Raw genomic sequence first — 19,118 nt, forward strand, 5'->3', positions numbered from 1 at the left:
AGATATGCAACACAATATATCATCAGCTTGTCAACTTGGCAAGAGCGTAGTTAACAGTGTTGTCAGGGTGACCAGCTGTCATTAAACCCTTCTCCTTGCCAGGCACTGGACTAGCCCCTCTCACAGCTCACAACAGCCCACAGAGGAGACAAGGCCTATTCCTAAACCCGTATTTCACAGATGAGAATATGAAGAACAGAGCGATTAAGTACTTTCCCCAACTTACAGTTTTCAGCTTTAAATCAAAAGGGTGGAAGGATTGAGCAAAACAGAAAGAAGAAAAAACTCACGGACGCAGACAACGGTGTGATTGGTGACTGCTGGGGAGCGAGGGGGGACGAAGGTGGAGGAGGGTACAGGGGGAACAAATGGTGATGGGAGGCGACTTGACTTGGAGCGGTGGACACAATATAGCGTACAGATGATGTGTTGTGGAATTGTGCACCTGAAACCCATATAATTTTGTTAACCAGTGTCACCCCAATAAAGTCAATAAAAAGGAAAATAATATACATTAAAGGATACTGGACTAAAGAAAAGTTCGTACTTTATGGGGGAATTCTGACCTGGAAACTAGTTAATGAGGAAAAAGTATTTCCTGCCAAAGGAGATGAGAGAAAGGCAGGGGCCTCGGGAACTGCACAGAACAGAACGATCCATCACAAGTTGGTCTCGATGGTTCCAAAATAGTCCTCCGAAGCATTACATAAGTAACACAGAAAGAGAGAGAAGGAAGCCCAGGTGCGGAGCGTGTGGCAGCTGAGGCTCCTGCACTGCCAGGGCACTGGGCCCACGCGAGACCTCCGTCTCAGGACCCCGTGGGCACGCCATCCTGGGCACCCTCTCCTCGGACTTCCAAGGCCGTTGGTCACTTCGTTCCCAAGCAGCCAAAGCCACGAGCTGTGATCGCAAATGGAAACCTCAAACCAGGAGCCGAACCAGAAGTGAGACCGAAAGATAAAAATCCACTCTCACACAAAAAGAACGATAACAGAACCACTGAGACCGAAATCAAAACCAGATCTGCTTTGCATGTGGTATGTGGTTTTGTGTCTGTGCTTTCTACACGTTTCATCATTGGTTCCCGTCACATGTTCAGTCGCTGTCGGGGCACCCTGCACTCGATGCAAACCAGGGCCTCAAGATTCCCATAACAAGGCCAATGTTGGCCCCAAATTCCAATAACAGTGGAGGAAGAAAACACCAACTCTCTTATTACTTATTACTATTAAATCCAACAGTTGCAGAGGGCAGGGTACTCAACCCAAGCTACAAAAAAAAAAAAAAAAAATTTAAATCTTAGTGCTTTTCCTAAATTTAAATGGCCAAATCATGTCAGGAGTAGCACATTTGTGGGGAAATGTATATCCGAATTTATTTTCTAATAGGGATAAACTGGCAAGTTAAACCCACCTGAAAAACCACTCAAGCAAAACACAGTTTATTGGGGATGGGGGGGGGGGTGTCTCTCTTCCAAAGGAAAAGGCCTACCCCACAGAATTCAGCCCTTTCCTCACCTGAGAACTGAAGCCGAGTGCCCCTTCTTCAGATATGAATGGCTTCACGAAGCCGCTCTTCTGTGGGGAGACGTGTCATCTGCTTTCACTCACCACTATGAAACTGTGACATCAGTGACAAGTTTTTTGTGAAAAAACACAAAACAAAATAAAGTGCACAAAGCCGGCGGTTTGGTCTGTTGGCTTAGGGGCAATTTCAAAACTTCCTTTAAGTTCGCTTTCAAGAAAAATGTTTGTGTACATTGGTTCAGTGAGTTTTTTTCAATTAACAGGGACAGTCTTGGTTTCTTCGAAAATGAAGAAGAAACAAAAGCTGCTGGACCCTAGAACGAAAACTGAGTGACTAAAGACCAGGAGGAGGAAAACAGGGAGGTTCGTTTCTGATTTTTTTTTCTTTTTATTGATTTCAGAGAGGAAGGGAGAGGGAGATAGAAACATCAACGATGAGAGAGAATCATTGATCAGCTGCCTCCTGCACGCCCCCTACTGGGGATCCAGCCCCAACCTGGGCATGTGCCCTGACCAGGAATTGAACACAGACCTCCTGGTTCATAGGTCCACGCTCAACCATGAGCCACACCACCAGGCTCATTCTGATATTAAGGACAAGAACCAAATTCAGAATGCTGTGACTCCCAAAACACTCCTGAACTGAGTCTTACAGATTCCCTATGTCAATAAAGCCCTGACCTAAAACTTGCTACCTCCTGCACTCTCATTTTTTTAATTCCACAGAAAATTTTAAGCTAAAGAGTAATTACCTTACTATTTCATTTCTCTGTCATATTTTAAGAATTCCCAAGTCTTAGGTTCTAATCAAAAGGACAAAAATTCCTCCTTGCACACATTTCTACAAGATTTCAGCTCTGCTATAACGCCAGAAAGCAACAAATTAATCAAGGAAATACCCCTCAAGAGTCTGATCTCCAGAAATCCCCTTATTCACTGCCTGCCCCACTCACAATGTCTACACTGCCCCTCAGGAGTATAAATCTGACCACTGCTTTCAGGCCAAACAGACAGAACCCCATAAAACTCAGGGAATGCAAGGGATGTACCTGCCTTCCTCCAATATAGAGACCTTCAGGTTCAGAAGCACGTCTCCATGTTTCCTCCAAATCCATTTAATCACATTCCTTGTTCTAAATTGACTTGGAGGTCTACCGTCTGGCAAGATCAAATTGAAGAATAACTATGCAAGTGGGTTTTGCTGGAGATGGTCGTTTAAATGACCTCAAAGTGTGTTTTACCAGGATTCTACTGGTAAACTAGATTGGAATACTCAGATTCTCAGAATTCAGTGTTGACCCATTATTGTAAAATGTTAGTTTTTTTATCATCATCCCCTTATCGATTCTTCAACTGAGTTGAAAGTTGGAAAAAGCCACAAAGTAAACTCCAATCCAATTTGCCTCTGGGAAAAAAGATGTGCCTGGAATGGATACTAAGTGCACCCCATACAATGAACTGTACCCCAATCACAGAAAAGCTCTCAGGGCTTTGACCTTCACTGACACCCAGCAGTCCCAATGGTGAGGTTTCTGGGCGCTGGGAAAAGAGTGCACACCCAGGAATGTCTTGGCGGTCCACTGCCAAGCTCCTTCTGCTCTCCAGCTTTTTCAATTCTCCTTTCAACAGGCAAAGTCTCCAAGTCCAGTCCAGCCACACAATAAAAGAAAGCCCCCAAACCGGAAAGGAAAAAACTAAGTAACTACTGGTTGGGGCACTTTATGGGTCCTCCCAAAATAAAAGGAAGTTAATAGTCTTCTGAGAACTTCCTTAGCAAACCCAACACTAGAGAAGCAAAGGAAAATCACAAATCTCCACATATAATCATAAAATTGTTGGGACGGAAAACTACTGGTGAACAGATACAAGGCGCTTACACTTAATGACTCTGAGGTGTGGGAAACACCAGTATTTAGCCCTGAAAGTTACCTCTCTAAAGTTCAATGTTTTCAGTCACCTAGTCAGTATATACTGAGCGCCTACAACATGCAAAACTGAGTCACCACTCAATAGCTATTAATGAGAAAAAAAGATATAGCTTTTTTTTTTTTTTTTTTTTTTGCCCTGGCCAGTTCTTGGCTCAGTGCTCAGTGGATAGAGCATCGGCCTGCAGACCAAAGGGGCCCGGGGTTTGATTCCACTCAAGGGCACAGGCCCAGGTTGTGAGCTCGGTCCCCAGCAGGGGGCATGCAGGAGGCAGCCAATCAATGCTTCTTTCTCATCATTGGTGTTTCTCTCTCTCTCTCCCTCACCCTCCCTCTCTGCAATCAATAAAAATATATATATATATATTAAAAAATAAAAATTCTTATTAAACACACAAGACCTTCCAAGCTTCCAAATATGAATCATATACGTATTTCAGAATAATAATCCCCTCTTAACTGCTTTCCAATAGAGAATCAAAGACCCCAAACTGACTGATTTAAATTTAACTGTCCCTTTCCTTCGCGCCCCCCCCCCCCCACCCACCCACCCTTAAATGATCGTTAAGCAAAAATGAAGAACATTTCCCAGGCCTTCTGTTCCAAGGCTTGGAACAACCCATAAGGCTATCAGGGGCTGGAAACACAGAACAGGAACCTCAAATTTCCTTTCTATTTTAGACTGTCAATAGCATTTAGGAAAAACACCTTGTCTCATTTCTGCTTCATATGTTTTCCTTATTGGTTCGTTTACACAGTGCTGCTCGCCCAACAGCAGTCAGTCCATCGTTTTGTCATTTCTGCCCTTCCCAGCCATTAGCGCAGGCTGCCGAGGCAGGCGACACCCCAGCTGCCTCCCGGGGTGGCTTGCAGCCCAGGCGCATCCTTTCCCCCAAGTGGTCCCCCTTTGACTAATGTCCACCAACACTCATACATCATTCCCAAATTGGTCCAAATGAATTAAACACAGCTCTGCTTAACATTACGAGATTTAAATGGATTTTCTCTCTACAGGTCTGCCCCATAATTGGGTTTATCCATCTTGTTGAAGTACAGTTTACACTTGCTAACATCACGCCAATTCAAGCTACATTTTCTGCTCCAGTGGCAGGAGCAAGGCAGATTTGTCATCGGATCATAACAGGTAATTCAAACAACAATTAGTTTGATGACGGCCCGTATGTCAATGTCGGCTCCCAGCAGCCCGGCTCACACTCGATGCTCTCTGTTCCTCAAGATGAATTGTCTTCACAATTCTTCAATTTCAATCATCAACAATGCTTACTGAATCAACTTAAAAACGATTGACACAAGACTATCTTCCCTACAGAGAGCTGCACCAAAGCCCTTGCGAAAAGAATCCTCTAGTCCCACTCGGATGGGCTACCAGCACACGCTCATCCATTATCAAGCCTTGGACAATTTCCGATTCTCAAGCAAAGCCATTTATTCTGGTTCCCATCTCAACCTCAAAATTCAGGGAGGCACAGGTGTGGGAATAGAAAGGAATGAATTTGCTTGTGCAGGCTCATCCACCCACAAGTATTATAACACTTGTTTAATTTTTTGAAGTCTCTTGCAGGAATTAATGACAGTGGTCAAAGTTTCAGAAAATGTTATGATCCAATGGGTAACACAACTTGTCATCTGTTTTTTTAAAGCTATTGTTGCTTTTAAAAAAAACAACTAACCTCCAAGCATTTTGAAAACTAGAAGACAATCATCTTCTATAATAATAAAAGGGTAATATGCTAATTAGACCAGACATCTTCCCGACATCCTTCCTGACGAAGCCGGGGCAGAGGGAAGCCAGGCGGGTCCTGGGTGCCTGCGGCGGCCCGGGGGGGAAGCCAGCCCGGGTCCCGGGTGCCAGAGGAAAGCCAGTGCCGGCAGCCAGGGGAAGGAAGGCCTACCCTTACACGAATTTTCGTGCATCGGGCCTCTAGTATAAATATAAAAACCAGTCCAACCATGATTTGAGTGATGCCTCAGTCATTAAAACAAGGTGCAAATTCACACACTGAAGGTGAGCCGAAATTAAAATAGGACATATCTGGGAAAGAACCTCAATTTAACAAAGGGACTGAAGGTCTATCTCAAAGTATTTGGTTGAACACCAAAAAAAAAGTATTATTATTATTGTTGTTGTTGTTATTATTGGCCTCTCATGTTATGAAAGGGGCTATAATGAGAAAAATGCAAAAGCCACCTCTAATAAACACCCAACTCCATCTCACTTACACACTCTGTTCCCATTTCTGCCCACAGTGTGTATTATGTAAACACACTCACGCCCCTGGTTGTGCACCTACTGTGTCCTAGGCATTCCTACACAGTGCTATATAAAAGATGAATAAGATACAATCTCAGAAGAGCTTATATTCTAGTCCAATGTTGCAAGGACTAGGCAGAATTTTTTAAGTGACATGAGAGAAATGCAAACAGCAACCAACAGGAGTCATAAATCTTTGTTATGCCAGCAAAGATGGTCCAGGTTATCAAATTTATCATCTGTGATGTTCTTGACAGGAAATAAAAAATATACAATGCATGTCGGGATAAGGCATCTTCCAAATCTGCGAGCAAGTTCTTCACACAGTGCTCCAGGGCGAAAGCAGGGGCTTGCATTTATTTATCAAGCACCCTGTGTGTGCCGCTGCACTGTCCACCTCATGACATACCACCTCATTTAAACTCCCAACCACCTTCTGGGAACAGGTACTACGATCAGCCCGTTTTATAAGATCAGGAAACTGAGGCGTGGCAGAACTGGGACCCAAACCCAGGTTATCTGGCTCCAGAAGCACAAGCTGAACCCCCCACTTCCTTTTGTACCTGTCCCTTTAAAATGCAAAGGTAGCCCTAGCTGATTTGGCTCAATGGATAGAGCGTCAGCCTGTTGCCTGAAGGGTCCCGGGTTCAATTCCGGTCAAGGGCACATGCCCGGGTTGTGGACTCGATCCCCAGTAGGGGGCGTGCAGGAGGCAGCTGATCAATGATGCGCTCTCATCATTGATGTTTCTAGCTCTCTCCCTCTCCCTTCCTCTCTGAAATCAATAAAAATATATTTGAAAATAAACCAATCAATCAATCAATCAATAAAATGCAAAGGTGATGTACTACAGCCTCCATGGCAAGGCACACACTTTAAATGGCTGTGCTAAGCCAGCTGTTCTCAACCAGGGCCAATGTGGACCCCAGCGGACATTCTTGGTGGTCACATTTTTGTTGGGTGCTAGTGTCATGGACAGGATAAACATTCTACAGTGCACGGGACGGTCCCCTGTGCAACCAAGACTCATCCAGCCCAAACTGCCAATAGCACTGAGGCTGAGACACGCTGCACTAAGCCATCCCATCTCACCCAGACCCCACTACTAGGCAAAGACATGCCCGTTTCCAGTCTAGGAGCATCCGGCAGAACCAGGTGTTTGTCCAGCTGTATATCCCTTACAAAACAAGGATTCTGTGAAGATGCCTCAGAGAGACCACAAATGTTTGTTTGGCTCTCATGTTCCTTTTTTATAACATGTTAAAGACAGAGATATCCAGTCGTGGGCAAAAGTTAAGTTTACAGTTGTAATGCAAATAATTCAATAACTAATAACAAATACAAGAATCCCGTGTTTCCCGTACTCACAACTGTGAACCTACTTTTGCCTGCCCTGCATAGTACAGGCACCTACTTTTAAGCTTTATACATTTTTTTCTATTTCAATCTATTATTCTTTAAATATTAAAAACACACTGCCAGCACCAGTGGTTTTGGTGGAACCCTCAGAAATAATGGTCGGCTGCCCTAGCTGGTTCGGCTCAGTGGATGGGCTGAGGACTAAAGGGTCCCAGGTTCCATTCCAGTCAAACACACATGCCTAGTTTGTGGGCTCGATCCCCAGGAGGGGGCGTGCAGGAGGCCGCCGACCAATTATTCTGATCATTGATGTTTCTCTCTCTCTCTCTCTCCCTCTCCCTTCCTCTCTAATTAATAAAAATACTTTTAAGAAAAAGAAAAAAATGATGGCCAGCTATCATTTCTGTGTAATTGAAGCGTTTGCTGGGATTTCAAGGTAAACCATTAGAAAAACTATTTGCAACTACTTATCTGGCTGATCAGGAGTTGGTACCGTGCAACCACACCCAGGTCCAAAAACAAATTAAGTGCTAAGCTCGACGAGCCTGCCAACATCAGCCACAACCAGCCCAGTCAGAAATGTCTGTGCTCAGCTAAGTGGCCCCATGATCCTCAGCGACTTCAGGGAAGTAAATGTGATCAAGTGTAACTTATAGAGCTACAAAGAAAATACCTCCAGCCCCAGCCGGTTTGGCACAGTGCATAGAGCGTCAGCCTGCAGTCTGAAGGGTCCCGGGTTCGATTCTGGCAAAGGGCACATGCCCAGGTTGCGGGCTCGATCCCCAGTAGGGGGCGTGCAGGAGGCAGCCAATCAATGATTCCCTCTCATCATTGATGTTTCTCTCTCTCTCTCCCTCTCCCTTCCTCTCTAAAATCAATAAAAATACATTTTTAAAAATCAAATACTCCCAGCTGACTGCCCCAGTTCAGGCCCCTCCAGCACTCACAGTGGGCCATAAGGGGGACACATGTGGCTGACAGAACAGTTGTTTTCATTCTCTCCGGGTGTCTAGTCAGGACCACCAGACATTCTCTGCATCCCCCCAGCCCTCTCACAAACCATGCAGGCTGGGCCCCACGTGCCTTCACATGGTGGAAAAGGAACAGATGCAAATATCTCAACTCATACAAACACAATTAGAACAGATATAAGTTAAAACAATGATAGAAGTTAAAACAGCAAAACCAGACTGCTTTCTTTTGTCTGGCCAATGTAATGCAACTCCTATGGGCTTAGTAGACAAGATGATAACTTCTCCTTTGAAAGGCAGACATAAAGCCAAGTCAGACTCCTGGATTCTAGTCTTGGCCGTGTTTCCACCGAGCTGGGAGACCTCAAACCAATTCGCCTCTTTGCAGCTCAGTTTCCGTGCCTTTCAAAATGGACTTGAGCCTGGCCTCTGTGGCTCAGTGGGTGCACGCCGACCTATGAACCAGGAGGTCACGGTTTGATTCCCCATCAGGGCACATGCCTGGGGTTGTGGACTCAATCCCCAGTAGGGGGAGTGCAGGACGCAGCCCATCAATGATTCTCTCTCATCATTGATGTTTCTCTCTCTCTCTTCCTCTCCCTTCCTCTCTGAAATCAATGTATTTTTTTTTTAAATGGATTCGGCCTTTGCTCTATCTGTTGGCAGCATCAGCACCCCTGGGGAGTGTTAGAAATGCAGAATCTCAGGCCCCACCATGCCACTACTACACCCAAATCTGCACTGTAGCGTGACCTGGCCGCGTGAGCAGCAGTAGGCTGCCTGGCCTGGGCTTCAGGCTCCGCAGTCCCTTGGGTGTGACAGCAGATGCCCACCTCCTCTCACTGGTACTCACTCAGGGAACAGTGAGCATCACTGCTCACCTGGTAATGCAACGTTCTCACACTAGAGGCTCCTGCCAATGAACAGACATCCTTTAGAACTCGGAGCATAACCAGACTTTTTCCCCCCAAGGAGAGGCAGTCAAGCTAAAACAAGCAAAGGACTTGACAACCGTTCTTCTCTAAGGAGACTCGGCGCATCACATTCATCCAAAGAGTGGGCCAGAGGCCAAGATCCCCTAGACCAGTGGTCGGCAAACTGCGGCTTTCGAGCCACATGCGGCTCGCGAGCCACAGTTTGCTGCTCTGTTGACTAATGAGTTTGCCGACCACTGCCCTAGACCGCTGCTCTTCACTGCTATGCACAGTAAAATCACCTGGGAAGCTTTTTAGAATGGGGAATGCCCAGTCCCCACCCCACCCCCCACCCCTGAGATCCCAATCCAGGTGGGCGGGGGGGCGGAGCCTAGGCCTAGGCACTGTTTTCATGCTCTCCACGGGACTGTAATGTGCAGCCCTACCTAGTCTAGCGGTTCTCACATGCTGTCGCCAGATAAGGGACATCAACGTCAAAGAAAACTTGTTTAGGATGCCAATGTCAGGACCCACCCCAGACCTACAACCTACAGAACCTGAAACTCTAGGGGTGGGGCCACAATCTCTAACTTAAGGAACCCTCCAGGCGACGCTTGCTCAGGTTTATGAAACACTGCCCTAGTCCATTGAACGGGACTTTCCAAGGAGTGAAACCCAGATTCTCTCATTTTTAGCAACTCCTGGTTGGTGGCCACTGCTTTAGGAAACCCTGGATCCTCTCATCATTTTGAGCAGACAGTAGTCAGCATGAGGCTGTAAGGCATAGTCTCTCCTCAGTCTGACTACTGGGGTTTGATTCCCAATTCCTTGATCGCAGGCAAAACACCTTGAGTATCTGTGACTCTGTTTCCTAGATGGAATGCAAAGTGGAATAATGATGATAAAAGTGTGATGACACCTTTTGAGTTTCCTTCCATGTTATTATAAAGAATCAATAAATAGTTCACATATAGCACTTAACAGCCAGTGAGTGCATAGGGAGAATTCAATAAGCAAAAGCTGCTGTTACTATCAACCACTGTTACTGCCTCTGACCCCTGAGGACGGGCACATTGTTGTCCAAGCTACTCTCCATAAACAACGGGAGGCCTCTTCCTGAGCCTTGCAGAAGTGCCTGACTCTCTTCACATGCCAATGGAGAAGGAAAGGCCTCAAAAGCTCATGGGAACCTATGGCAGTCTAGTTTCTCAATGAGAAAAAGTTATCCCAATCAAGTATTGGCCAGCCCTCAATTTTTATGCAGCAAGTGAAAATGACTGAGCATCCAATAAATGACTAATGGATAGATTTCAGGAGACTGTAGGGCACCAAGTCTCAAATTTCCGTAGGCTGAAAATCAGAACCTTGATTAAAAATGCAACCTCCAGACTGCACCTGAAACCCACTCAATCAGACCCAGGGGAGTTGGGTGCTTAGAAATCCATATTTAAAACATCATTGGGAGATAGCAAGCGACTTTTGTCTGTTTTGCTCATTGATGAATTCCCGAGGCACACAGTAGATGCACAATAAATATTTTTGAATGAATGAATGAATGAATGAATGAGCATTCTGAGGTTTGGACTTAAATTAGATAATTAGACTAAAGCAACACTGTAACAAGTGAATGAACCTTTCGAATTAGTCCATTGGCATCCATGGGCTTTGTCCCACTACCCTAGTGAAATGACATCTGTCACACACACACACACACACACACACACACACACACACACTTCATTCTTTGTGGAAAATGGAGATGAAACCTCACAGATAGGCGTGGCAATGGGTCTAAAGGAAAAGTGGAAGTGATTATACCAAGAACTGAATCTGCTTCTGGGAGTTCTCCCACTTAGCCTAAATTTGCTCCTCACCTGAGAGAGCAAATCCTCGTGAAATCTGAAAGGCCAGGGAACGTGTGAGGATGTGCTTAGAACACAAGACACTACACCAGAAACGTGAACTGCAGTAAAGCCAGGAGCGCTCACAAACACCCTGCTCACATCCACTGCTACTCATCTCTGGAAACTTTTATCACAAGTGCCAAGGGTCTACTGGGCCAAAAAGATGGACTCCAAGCCAAAGCACCTTGGGAATCTTAAGACACAGACAAGACTACACATCAAGTTCACATCCAGGAATGAGGGGCCAAAATGGGGCAAGGAAGCTCTCCAGTTCTGTCCTTCTCTCCCGGGCTCCACAAAGCACCCAGGCCCTGGAGGAGGGCCCCCAAGCCTTCCTGAATCATGGCAGAGGAGCTCTGAGACCGAGCAGGAAGGGATGCCTTGGTCCAGCTCAGATGGGAACTTGCAAGCCTGCGGACAAGAGGGAAGACAACACCCACAGCAAGGTCTCCACCGCTCAGCTGTCTAAACAAATAAAATGGTCCATTTCTTCTGGATCCTCTCCTAGTTGTCTTTGCGCGCACACAAGCATGTGCGTGCAGCATACTCACACACACACACACACACACACACACAAGCCACTTCACATCTTAAAAGAAAAACAACCAACAAAGGTCTACTTGGTTTGTTTTTCCTGCGTGCGGAGTATTTTTTTTTCCTAAATCACATCTGACTTGGTGTTAAAACATCAACCTTCGGCCAAAATACTCTTAAAACAAAGGCTTAATTGGTCCTGCAGTAGCCCTTCTGCTGAAAACCAAGGGAAACATCTGTGGGTCTTGACCTTGCTTACAACCCTGCTCTTGGGGTTGGAATAATGATGAGTGGAAGAGTGTTGGGAGAGCTCTCTTCAGGAAGGAACAGAGGTGTCTAAACATGGGTCCCAATCACCGGCAGGCGTTTCTCGGAGCCATCTGCAGCGTGGGCCCACCTCTGCCCTGCAACCTGCAAAACCTCCCCCAGGTGAATGGAGACGGTGGAGGAGCTCCTAGGAGCTTAGGCAGGGGCCAAACCACGACCAGCAAGGGCCTGTACTGGACGACTCTGGGCAAAGCAGCCTTATCTTACTGCTCCTCCTCATAAACATCACTCACATACCTAACAACCGCCATGCAGAGCATCTCCATGATAACACCTGAAATCCAGTGCTGAAGTCTCTGTCGAAAGGTCAATGTGAAGCTAAGCACACACACTGCCCTACGCCTCTCCCAGTCGACTCCTGTGTACGAACAGGTGTGGGGAGAGTGTGACGAGGGGCTTAATCCTAACAGCAGAAAACTGGAAGCAAATATCCCACAACGCAGAAAAACTACATGCAATGTGCCCTATTCCGACGCGGAATGCTATGCAGCCGGAAAAAAAGCAAATTTATTGCTACACACAGTAACGGGGATAAAACTCACAGGCATGATGCTGAGTGGGGCCAGACATGAGACAGTATATTCTGCACAACTCCATTTCTAAGAGGCTAATCGGCAGGCAAAAACTACTCCTTGGTGAGAATTTTTATTGGAGGTCCGGGAAGGATGACTGGGAAGAGAACAAGAGACTTCTGGGAAATTGCTAATATTCTTTACCAGGAAAGGCAAACTCCAGTCCCTGAGCCACATCCAGCCACTGTCTGATTTTATAAAGTTTCATTGGGACACAGTCACAGCTATGCCTTCAGGTACTATTTTTGGGTGCTTTCTCGTCACACTGGCCGGGCTGAGTAGTTGCCATAGAGATTGTATGGTCCACGAAGCCTAAAATACTTACTGCGTGGCCCTTTACAGAAAAAGTATCCCAAACCCATTCTATACTATACTGATGTGGGTAAAAGTTCATCCACCTCGCCGTTACAGATCTGAGTACTGCATTTCAATAAAACTTTTAAAAAGTCAACAGTCAAATAACTACGTCTAAAAAAAAAAAGGCTTTTAAATTTTCATTCCACATATATTTGGGCTAACCGTTTAGAGAGAATCATTTTTGTTACTTTTGTCTTTTCAAAACTGAGAGGACTCAGGAGGTTGTCAAAAGTGGGGGAAGATCCCAACACAGCCACCGATATTGTGTCCATACCTTCGACAAGAACATGACGTGTCTGCAGAATCACTCAGCGTCCATTCATATAAACGGTGAACTTGGCCAAGCCCTGAGCTTGCAGGAGGGATGGCAAGGGGAAGGGGGATGGATCTCATGTGATACATGGTATCATACTACTCGAGGTTATTTTAGGATATAGCTTAGGAGAGCAACAAGCTCAGCTCAGACTGAAATACAGTATTTATTTATTAAGGCTAAACCGGTTTAAGTTTCCAGGGAAGAAAACTCGGGGCCCTGACCATCATACGTTGCATTTAAGCCTTATCCTGGGGACCAGAACCCAGGGGACACGGCTGCTCTCCTGCTCACCAACGCAATGCCACCCTCTCCTCCCACCCCACCTCGTGGCTGAGCCGCCATGGGCCTTGGGAACCATTTTTGTGTGTCTGAGGTTTCCTCTTTTTTTGCCCTTTGCTTCTTTTGTCTTTTTTTTTTTTGGCCATTTATCCTTTGATGATCCAACTAGAATTACAGCTAGCTGCCATTTGGCGTGGCCTGGTCCTGGTCCGGCGAGGGGGGAGGAACACTGAGGGCACGCGGTGCTGGGCCTCTGATACAACGTCTCTCTGTTTGCCCACATGGGCATCCAGCCTCGGCAAACAGAAGCAGGGCAGAACAATACTACCTGTTCATGGAGGAATAGTGATGGTTTCAGTCCTCCAAACAATGAGCTCTGTAATTTACTCCATCTTCCTCCTGAGAAAGGGCTTCCCATGGCCCGCGCCGTGCCAGGTGGTTTGCAGAAAAGACGAGCTGCCGGGCCTAACAAGGGCCGCTTCAGCGGGGTGTAAAGACACAACAGCTGGTCTGGTCTCGGCTGGTCTCCCAGTGCCATGGCCCCAGCCAGCCTTTCCACACCGAGATAGGGATCACTACGCTATTCAGTCTCAACAATTCCCACACCCCGGGCAACAGGCTCTTCCAGCACTCCCCGAGATGTAGTAGGCCCCGGGACACTGGTCAGCCCTCCATTCATTGGGAGCCCGGGTTTGGGCACGTTCTCTAACCAAACCCCGAGTCTACAGCCAGCTTCTGGGAGCAAGACGCACTGCGCCATTAACCAAGAGGGACAAGGGTCCACCGGACGTGTGCCAGCAAGAACAACTGGAGGCCCAACTGAAGACACCAGTCCTGAAAATATTTGGGGGTTGGGAGGGTAATACCAAGGTCACACTTTCCCCTCAAATACACGCATAGATCAGCCAGCACAACTTCAGAAGTAAGAGAAATATTTTTAAAATAAGTTACTGTCACCTTGAAATGGGTACAACAGTATTAGGGATCCACCAAATGAAAATGCCCGCTGAGTCATAGTTTTCCCTGGTGGAATGGTGCACAGGTTACCGGGGGCAAATGGCTACTTGAAAGTCTTACCCAGGAGGATGCAGCTGTGAAGCAGCAGAAACACACAGATGCCATGTGGCTGGAGTTCCGGGAGACCGCATGCCCACACCCAAGTTATGGGCACGGTGACTATAAGGCAGGGAACGCTGGGACAAGTACATCATTCAACCCACCGACATCGACTTCTGAGAGGAGAAGACCCCAGGGCCAGACTTGCACACTACAACGACCAGTGTCAAAGCCTCCTTCAAAGGGTTAAACCGGAAGACCCAAGGAGGTTCAGCCCCATCAGTCACACTAGGAGGCCCATCCATCCTGGCAAAGCCAGGCCAGGCCAGACAGACAGACGAAAATCGTATTAGTCTGCTCTCGCTTCACAACCGCGTTCTGCTGGCATCCGTTCAGCTCGGAGTCTATATTAGTTCATGATTTGTTTAGCCTTTGGATTTAAGAGAATGGAACTCTACGTGAGCAGGAAACAGGACACTCATCAGAAGCTGGGATCTGTCGCCTTTCCCTTCCAGCACTGTTAGTGTCATATATCAACAGGCCCAGGAGAAATCAACATTTCAGGACAATCAGGTCAAAAGTGATATTCTTAGCACCACTTAACATGATTTTGATCCACCGGAAACAAGTCTCTGGCTGTCACACAGCCTCCTCTCCCATCTCCCCCCTTCACTCTTCCTGGTCACTTTCTATCGCCTCTTTTTACTCGCAGTTTAAGACCCCTCCCTAAGCAAAAAACAGTAGCCGAGCTGGGGTCTGTGTGCCCATTATGCCTGAACAAGAGACTCTTCACACAAAAAAAACACAGGCTTCTCTTTCTTTCTGTATCTTTAAATCATTTCGGCAGCACATCTTCTGCTCTTGTTTATTCTTTACTTCCTACCTCCCCCGATCAACCACCACCACCACCACCACCATCACCACCATCGTCATCACCACCACCATCATCATCACTACCATCACCATCATCGTCATTGCCATCATCATCATCATCATCATCACATCATCTAGGCTGAGGGAAGGAGTAGAGAATAAAAGACACAAGAGACCTACACATTGACAATTCAAGCTTCAGGATCTGTTGCATTTCCTACCTGAATTGCAATCTGGTGTTCAATCGTTTTGTACGCAGAGTAATGTGTGCTCCCGGACTGAAAATGGAGCTGTAGAAAGAAACCAAATCAAAGCGTTCTGCTTATGTCACAAACTACAAGGAAACATCTTAAGCAGTTTATGAATAGCAGACAAACCTTCCTAGATTGAACTACAGCATTGGCATTCAATCGAGACCCGTGTATTTTATTTGTTGCTATGGATAAGATGATCATAATAAACTAAGGTAAGTTTAACAATTAAAAGAAGCCCTATTCAATAAGCAAAAAGGAAGTGGGGGAGGGGGCCAGGAGTGAGAATCAGTAACATGAAAAGGGAAGGGACGGACGCCCATTTAGACATAAGAAGCCAGTGTGCTGAGCAGAATGCTGCAGAAAAATTAACTGTGCTGCACAAGTCATCAGAATTGCAACACGTAGGCCAGAGGCAGAGCGTGGGAGAGAAAGGTTATGAGAAGCCACAGACTGCCACAGGTAGACAAGCCCCCCATGGTGCTAATGACTGGGCTCCAACTCCTTGCCAACTCAAGTCTATTTTGGGGAAAACAAATGTGTCAGGCAGAATTCAGGGGCCACCCCAGGCCTCGTACATTCTTTCAAAATGACTAAGCTATGTGGCCCGGGACGGCTCCGGAGAGCCCGCACTCTAGGTATCCACACTTCCCCAGAGAGGGAGCCAACCACTGTCCAACAGCCACCAAGTTTTCTGAAGAAAGACCACTTGGTGGCCTGTGAGTGAATGTTCACCTAGACCCTGCACAGCAAAGTCCTGACATCTCTCCTGAGTCTTTCCCTCGGAAACTCTACTGTTTCCCCATCAAAGTGTGCATCCCCAAAGAGAAAGGAATACCAAGATTCCGCACCACATTCTTCCTTTCCCAAACAGGACCTGTTAATCTTGGAATCCTACCAAACACCATCTGATTTCCTTTATAAACACTACAACAATCTCTAAAGAATCTCAACACTATCTGAAAATGCATTTCAATTTGCCATTTACACACGAATGGTGAGGAATCAGATGGTCCTAAGAAATTGCTGCCCATCCCCCTCGCAGCAATAGGCCCCTGGTGTTTCCAAACAGGGATCGGTGTGATTATAACATACTATCGCTACCACTGCTACGACACTTACTATTACCATTATCAGAACACTCTGTATAGCCACATGTAACCTAGCCTACAAGGGTTTTAGACCCAATCAGTTTATATATTCCTCCCTGCCAAAAAAATTATTCAGTCCATAAACAACAGAAGGAGGGGGGACGGAAAGGGGGTTCCACTTAAGAACTTCTGAACCAACTCAAAATAAACGTGACACAGTAGCAATCACATTTTAAGCAACGGTCTAAAGCTATATTGCCCATGACATAAGGCTGTTAAGTTCCCATTTTTGGTTCTGAGAGCATTTAATCTGTCATAAGTAAACAAAAATATTGCCTGGATATATTAAGAGTCTGCCTGCCCCAGAACACAATATTAATCAAAGTTAAAAGAGGGCACAAGAAAGGTGGGCCCAACAAAAGCATTTTCTCCCGTCAAGGCAGAGGAATGAACCACCCTCCCTGAAACAAGCCAGGGATGAATGCTGAGCAAATAAAGATATGCCCCCCAACGCACACAGCCCCCACACAGACTCAGAAGCTCGTCATCCAAAGTGGATTGCTGCAAAAGAATGATGAATTTGCACCCTTCCCCCCCCCCTCCCCATCCTTTTTTGTGAAAACTGCCAGTCAGTAAGCGGAGATTGCACTAATTACTGTGACAATGCTGCGTCGTGTTAAAACAACTTTTGTTAAAACAACTTTTGTGCACGAGACAGGTTGCTCTGCGAGTTTGGAATTCTTGGCTGGAGAGCAGCTCTTGACGGGGAGGGGGTGTTCTCCTTCCAAGTAGAGAAGGCAACACTAACAGCGTGTCCCCCTTTTCAGCAGGTTTTCTTCTCCTCTTTTCCATCGGCCTGATTCAGAGCTTAATGTAAACTTGTCCAAGCTTTGCTTCCCACAGACCCTGCGGAGCCCCTCGGCAATCTGTACGCAGGGTAACCACAGGAATCTTATATTGTCAATTAAAATTGAATGGACACCTGATAACCAAGTACAGGGTCGTGGAAACAAAATTTCATATAATCACAGCCCTATGAATACATTAATGAAACTGTGGCTAATCCAAATTCAATTTTCACTTGTCGGGTTCCAGGCTTAATCCTGGCGTTCATCACCACCCAAACAACAATGCAACCCAGAGAGAAAGCTGCAATTAAAACAGGAGAGGTGCAGCTGCGGGTCCTGACGACTCTGGGAGGACAAAGTTAATTTAACCTTCACACACACACCATCCTAGCACCCCCAAGCAATGTCACTTCCCTCCTCAGGTGGCCAGACACACAAGTATAACCTCGACCAGCTCATCAATAGCCACAGCACAAGCTCCCTGCAGTATTCCCTCCCAGCCAGTAACCACTGTGTTGGAGGGATTTAGAGCTCAACTTCCTCCAGCTACAGTGATGAAGCCTTAACCATTTTCTTGGTTCTCCTTTGGGCTTCCACACTCTTTTCCCCAATAGCCCCCTTTCTAAAACACATTTCCAACTGCTTTTTCCTTCCCTGTGAAACACACAGATGCCTTTTCGCTATGGTCTAGCTTTTTAAGACAAAGATAAAATATAAGGACCCTGTAAAACCTTGGCATTCTAAACTGCAGCACCCCTGCGTTTGTATCTCTGTGAAAGCTCTAAGGCGGGAGAGAACAAGAGATGGTTGGCTCTCTGCTTTTTTTGGAAGAGATGGGGAGGTTGCAAGACCTAGGACAAGACACAGGGCTCACTAAGGCATACGTATCCAAGGCTTATCTGAGTTTAAGAACCAGGTTCCCATAATCCTCGACTCTTGGGACCGCCCTGCTGTGGGTCACCTGAAGCACTGACGTCACTTCCGCTCGCAGCAACTGTGGCTGTTGTACCCTGGGCATGCAACAGGCCCTCCTCAATGGGGTGCCTCCCTCCCAGGGGTGTCACCAAATGAGAACTCCAAGGTACTTTCCAATTAATTCCTTCCTGTGAAACTCTCAACAAAATAGACCTTCCCTTCCTGTGTGTTTGTTTACAGTGGCCAGGCCCACCCACCCATTCTCACACCCGAGGGTGACCTGGCCCTCACTTGTCCTGAGGAAGCACCAGGAAGAGGTGGCTGTGCCCAGCACGGGGCAGGGGAGGGAGGGGAGGGGGGGCACGATTCGCCAGCAACTGGAAAACCAACATCTTACAGTTAACTGCTCCCACCTTATTATTAGCATCTCTTGATTTCTCATTTTATTCCTAATCTCCACTACTGGCCCTAAATGTGATGACTCGGATTCAAGCCGTCAGCGATTTCCTAAGACAGGAGGAGAGGAAATGGGCCTTTACAACCAGGGAGATCTCATCCTCAAAGGGGACTAAAAAGAATCAAAACCCTACGTTGGTTTTTCCAGCTCCAGATAAACTTCCAATGTGGTGAAGATTCCTTTTGATGCCTGTTCACTCCACTAAATGGGGATGAGGTGGGGCATTTGCTTTATGTTCAGCTTCATGCGTCACCTGACTTTCTGTTTTATTAAAAAATAATAATAACAAATCCAGATTCATTTCCTGCAAGGTTTTGGTTTTGGGGGTATTTTGGTCCACTTCCCTTCCTTCTTACCTGGTAGCTACCAAC

The 19,118-nt window shown here is 46.4% G+C and overlaps 1 protein-coding gene across 1 annotated transcript in view; it reads right to left on the minus strand.

Annotated features, from left to right (window-relative positions):
* The window catches only part of TCF7L2 (transcription factor 7 like 2), a 198,414-nt gene that overhangs the window by 169,689 nt on the left and 9,607 nt on the right, over window positions 1-19,118 (minus strand). Inside the window, 1 exon segment of the mRNA XM_080643105.1 lies at window positions 15,407-15,475. Coding sequence (XP_080499231.1) covers window positions 15,407-15,475 — 69 coding nt within the window.

This window comes from Plecotus auritus, assembly GCF_963455305.1.
Source record: "Plecotus auritus genome assembly, chromosome: 9".
Taxonomy (NCBI): Eukaryota; Metazoa; Chordata; class Mammalia; order Chiroptera; family Vespertilionidae; genus Plecotus; species Plecotus auritus.